The 5,385-nt window shown below is 34.0% G+C and overlaps 2 protein-coding genes across 2 annotated transcripts; both read right to left on the bottom strand.

The window, feature by feature from the left end:
• Window positions 1–1,393: 1,393 nt before the first annotated feature.
• On the bottom strand, window positions 1,394–1,662 carry LOC18010713 (glyceraldehyde-3-phosphate dehydrogenase, testis-specific). Its single transcript, XM_006392713.2, has 2 exons — window positions 1,480–1,662; window positions 1,394–1,432 (listed from the first exon to the last, which is right to left on the bottom strand). The coding sequence occupies exons 1-2, from the start codon at window positions 1,660–1,662 to the stop codon at window positions 1,394–1,396; spliced, it is 222 nt and encodes a 73-aa protein (XP_006392775.2).
• A 3,057-nt stretch (window positions 1,663–4,719) lies between these two features.
• On the bottom strand, window positions 4,720–5,079 carry LOC112082802 (loricrin-like). The gene has a single exon (XM_024150320.1). The coding sequence runs from the start codon at window positions 5,077–5,079 to the stop codon at window positions 4,720–4,722; it is 360 nt and encodes a 119-aa protein (XP_024006088.1).
• Between the last annotated feature and the right edge of the window lie 306 nt (window positions 5,080–5,385).

Genomic DNA, 5,385 nt, shown 5'->3' with positions numbered 1-5,385 from the left:
TAGAAGACGGACGTTGTATGTTAGAAATAATGAAAACCGAGAGGAATATATATAACACGATGGATACGCTAGGATTTAAGTTAGTATCGACTTTGATATCGGTGGCCCATAACCAAAATCAATGGCTAGGACCAACTTCAAGATTGGTGGCCCACAAACAAAATCGCTGGCTCCCATGTCACGGGTATTTACAAAATCGCAGGCCCATAATCAAGGAAAAAAAAACCATGTCACGGGTATTTACACGTAGGATTAATGATCGATCTATAAGAACTAATTAAAACGCCACATAATTTTTTAATAAAGACACATAGGACAATCAAGTAAAACCAACCACCTATAATTATACGAACAATAAAGAAGAAGACGTCTAGAGAAAAAGAGATTAGATTCTATGAACAATAAAGAAGAAGACGGCTAGAGAAAAATAAAAATCACTGACAATTAACAGAAGAAATTTTTGATGTTAAAAAAATATGTAGGAATAGAGGTATATATTTATGCGATAGATGCTTTAGAGTTTTTGAGTTTTGAGAATCAGTGGCTATGATCGAGTACAAAATTGTTGGCCCATCTCCGTTGGGCCCATTTATCGAAGAAGTTCATGAACAAATTCGTTGGTCCATTATCGTAGTAAAATCCATGTCACAGATATTTAACATGTATGATTAATGATTGACCAATAAAAACTAATTAAAACGACACATATTAAAGACATATAGGACGATCGTTGTGGAGACAACACATAAGATTCTTTACTTCGCAAATAATAGTATAGATAATGACGTACATCTGACCCCCAAAAAAAACAAAAAAAAAATACAAGATTAAGACATAGTCTATCTGTTTTCTAAAAGATAAAAGAAAGTTTCTTCTTGATTTACTGATAAAAGAAACGGTTAAATAGAGTGAGATCTTCGTTAACAAAATATGGGTTGAATACTTGGTAGATTGTTCAGGAAGGAAACAGCACATTTCCGTTTATTTTATGAGTTCAATATTCATATCATATACGTGCAACAACAACCAACATCAACTGATTATATATCGAAATCTTCTACTTACTAAAAATATTTTCTTCTCTCTTACATCTCTATTAACAGCACCAGTATTCTCAATTTAGATAACTATATAATAATATCTTCTTTGGTGAGTCGATCATCTAATCTAATATATTAAACAAAACTTTATAAAAACCCAATATTTCACATTTACACAATCGTTTCATCACTTAAATATAATTATATATAATCCATTTCATGTTGATTTTACTTACATACATTCAATTTTTGAGATAACATGTTAAACTCAAAGCACAGATAAATCCATCATCTACACTACGTACAAGAAAACAATCACATAAATTATTTTGACTGGCCGAAAACTCATGCCCTCATCTTTTAACAGCCAACGCCACATCCACCACCGCAACCTGAAACCACCAGAGTCATTACCATAGCGTTTACGACGGCCTGAAACCTTTTTAACTACTGGCGGCGGTGGAGGCGGCGGTGGCTTTTTCTTCTTCTCCGTTTTGGCCACTTGCGGTGGAGCAGGAGACGGTGTAATTTTCTTGCCTGTTTCATCCACTTGCGGTGGAGGCGAGGACGGTCTTATCTTGGTGCAGCTGATGAAACAGCATAAGATACGAAACATCACCATAATTATAGCCAAAGGAAATGTGAACTATGGCAATGCGTATAAATGATATTGACCTTTTATATAAATATTGCAACAAAAAAAAAATCTGTTGACTTTTGTTTATTTAGATAAACTTGCCGATGTGAGCCACATGGCATGGATGTTTTCTGAAAGATGCGAGGAATTGCAAAGGAATCATCAATTTGTTTGCAGATAAACAAAGTAACCTTTTAACAATTTTTATAGAATAATAAACAAATAAATTGAATCAATTTTAAGTGGAAGAGAACAAGTACCGAACTACTATCTATTTGGTTAATATACGTTATGTTTCACAAATGGTATTTGTTTTTCGGTTTTTAAGAATTAACGAATTTCAAATGTATTACAAATGGTTTTGCCAAGCGAACTAGTTCAGAGTTGTGATTAAACCAGATTGCTTGTAAAAGTCGTTGTTTGAATTGTTAGTCATCTATATATATTTCTCTTTTGACATAGTATTTTTACCATACTATAATAAGATATATAAACAGATTAAGCTGATCAATATAGAGAATTAAATAAATGTCCTTTGGTTAAGACTATTTGGTCTTTTTTAAGAATGGAAAATAAAGTTGTGGCAGATAACCACCTAACCAAGTTGCAGAAACTGTATAAAACAGTCCATGCTATATTATATCTCATTAATTGGTGCATTATATACTTTGTTTAGCTAATAGTTGATATATCAGATTTTTCTAATAATTACGAGAACTAGCGAAGATATCAACTGAAAATACTGTAAGAACTGGTTTGTATGTTGAATTTTGTTAGACTATATATATATTTCTAGAAATCTTTGTTTATGTAAGAATTGGTTGGTTATTATTTTAGAGGCTGTTACTTCAATATAGAATTATATGTATGTGAGATTATTATCCTACAGTGTTACCTCATCTGAAAGTTCATGGATGATGGATCCACGTTACATTAATTGCAAATAATATAAATTAACACAAATTCATGAATTTATATAATTATATCGAAGAAAAAGCTACAATTTAAGAATACTATCATTAACTAAGATATAACTAGAAAACCTCGGTTATTTAACTTCCCCCATAACCTCCGCCACCACCACCGCCGCCACAAGCGCTTCCACCACCACTAATTCCACCACCACCATAACCACTGTCACCACTCACCACCACCACCACAACCGCCGCCACCACCACCACAACCGCTACCACCGCCAGTAATGCCACCAACTCCATCAAATGCTGAAGTAGAAGCCGCACTCATAATAGTGAAATCTCCACCATCTCTCTTGCCCTGAAGCTCACTCAATTTCTTAGGCGCCTTTTCTCGGAAGCCATCGCCCACGGTGCATGGAAATGGAACAACAGGTTTCTTCATGGTGTCCCTTCTACCTCGCAAGCGATCTTCCGGAGAACCAATCGTCAAATGTACGACACCTTAAATATTAATCAATTAGCCAAGAGAAACAACGAAGATTTTGTCAAGAAAACCCCAATGCTAGTTTAACAAACAGAAAAAAACAGTAAACAAAAATTCCAAACGCTCTCAGTTCCTAATGAATTTACACTCATAAACAGGAAAATTATATTCATAACCAGAAACTTACCATTTTCCACTTCAATTTTCCTTGGCTGATGTGTAGGAGCACTGACTATCCTACTTTCCACTGCGGCGTCTCCGGCGGTTGACGTTTCTTCTTCTTGTTCATCATGCAACAACGAATCATTTCAAGCTTGTTTGAAAGATTTATTGTTGATGATAATTAGCAGAGTTAGATGAAAAGAGGAAGGAAGATGCATGAGATAATGGGAGATTAGCGAGCATTTAATAGGGTAGTTGATTCAAAGCAGTTCCAGAAAAAGCCTGTGAACCAGTGGAGTCCTAAATGAATTGTAGAGTGACTAGTGAGTCTATATCCTGAAAACATACAAAATACAAATGCATCATTATTGAAGGTCCAAGAAGTATCCACCACTTTATTTTTGGCTACGATATTCTTCCACGCGCTCGAAGTGGACGAGATATATGCATGAGATAACGAGAGTTTATTGATCATAATACTAGCAAATTAGAATAATTAGTTTAACAAAAAAAACAGGATAACTGAAGTTTTCTCATTACGTTAGATTGATGTTATGGTTGAATTTTATGTATATATATATATATATACATTATATTTGCAAATTTAATTACTCTTATATAGTTATTACTTAGTTATTTTTTAAGAATAGAAACTAATTGTACCGGTACGTTTAATTGGTCATTTGGATGCTCTATTATGTGATAAAAACTAAATCTCTGTCTTTACGAAATACGTTAGACAAATTTTATTTCATTCAATTTTACGATCTTTACTTATGATAAAATGTGTATAAATTGACAAATTATGTACCCAACAAAAGAATTAATATGCATTTTATGTTTGGAAACAATATTTATTTATATTAGATATTTCAAAGATTTAAATAAAGCTGATTTAATCATTAGTATGAATTATTTATGAGAAGGTTTAGATTTACAAACATATGGCTTTCTTCCCAATTCTCCCTAGCATTTATGCAGTAAGCGTTTGTTTACCAATACGATCTTGTTGTTTTTGGTGAAAAAAAAATGTATTAAAAAGTCCTGTTTGAGCAAGTTGGGGAATGTAATAAACTGAAGAGATTTGCGTGTCTGGGCATCCCGCGCGGATTAGGTAGTCGTCTAATTGTAGGACGATCATTTCTGTACCAACCACAGATAGAATATTGACCAAAGTAATGATCATTGAACACTTGAAAATGAAATAACGAAGTATGGCTCTTTAAGGGTCCTCATATTTTAACATATACAAATGTTGACCAAAAGAATAATAACAATAAAATGTAAGAAAATTTTGTGTAAACAAGAATTTAACATTGGCACAATTGTTTCACCTTATGATTTTTAGTATACATTTAGATTTATTCACATTCAAATTTACCTTCTCGTTAATTAATGAGATCACACTTTAAAATCTTCCATGTACATATAAATATCTTACACAACACAAGAAATCATTACATAATAACTACGAAAGGCTTATCCTCCACATCCGCCGCAGCCACCGCAACCACCGCAACCTCCACATCCCCCGCCATCCCCACCACCGGCATCACCGCCTCCACCACCAGAACCGTGACTACCACCACCATCGGAAGCTTTGGTTTTTACAGCCGCAGGTTTAGCAACTGTAGTAGTGGAAGGAGTAGCAGTCAAAACAACCAGACCACCATCTCTTGCACCGCCACTTTTAGCGTTTTCCAAGTCCCTTGACTGCGGCGGAAGGGGTGGAGACCATGTCTTTTTCTTCTTGCGGTTGTGAAGACAGCATATGATAAGAATCACTGCAGTTGTAACGACACAACCGCATGCTATAAGAGCAATAACATAACCTTTCATTGTTTCTTTTTAGTTTTCCTTTTCTTCAAAGTTTAAACTGTAGTGATACAATTGTATGACTTTGGGTGTCTTTTTATAAAGATCCTCATTTGTCGTACACTTTGAAAATGAATAGAAGTTTATGGCATAACCAAATTATTTTAATTGGTTAATGAAATATACAAGAAATTGCAAAGGAAATTTCAATGTCGACTAACGAAATGATTGATATGACATTTTCTTTCTTGATTACTTTTTCTTTCCAAGACGATAAATTCGTTCAACACCTTATCTGGATTTTTTTTTGTTAACTTCCTTAAAATGGAG

The sequence above is a fragment of the Eutrema salsugineum genome, unplaced genomic scaffold (assembly GCF_000478725.1).
Source record: "Eutrema salsugineum unplaced genomic scaffold, Eutsalg1_0 scaffold_7, whole genome shotgun sequence".
Taxonomy (NCBI): domain Eukaryota; kingdom Viridiplantae; phylum Streptophyta; class Magnoliopsida; order Brassicales; family Brassicaceae; genus Eutrema; species Eutrema salsugineum.
Note: the sequence above shows the minus strand (reverse complement) of the source record. Positions and strands in the feature narration are given on the sequence as shown.

Coding starts and splice junctions, on each gene's coding strand:
- LOC112082802 (XM_024150320.1), bottom strand. CDS start 5,079: ATGAAAGGTTATGTTATTGCTCTTATAGCATGCGGTTGTGTCGTTACA.
- LOC18010713 (XM_006392713.2), bottom strand. CDS start 1,662: ATGGTGATGTTTCGTATCTTATGCTGTTTCATCAGCTGCACCAAGATA. Junction 1,433..1,479: donor CGCCGCCAGTAGTTAAAAAG/GTTTCAGGCCGT, acceptor TGGTGGTTTCAG/GTTGCGGTGGTGGATGTGGC.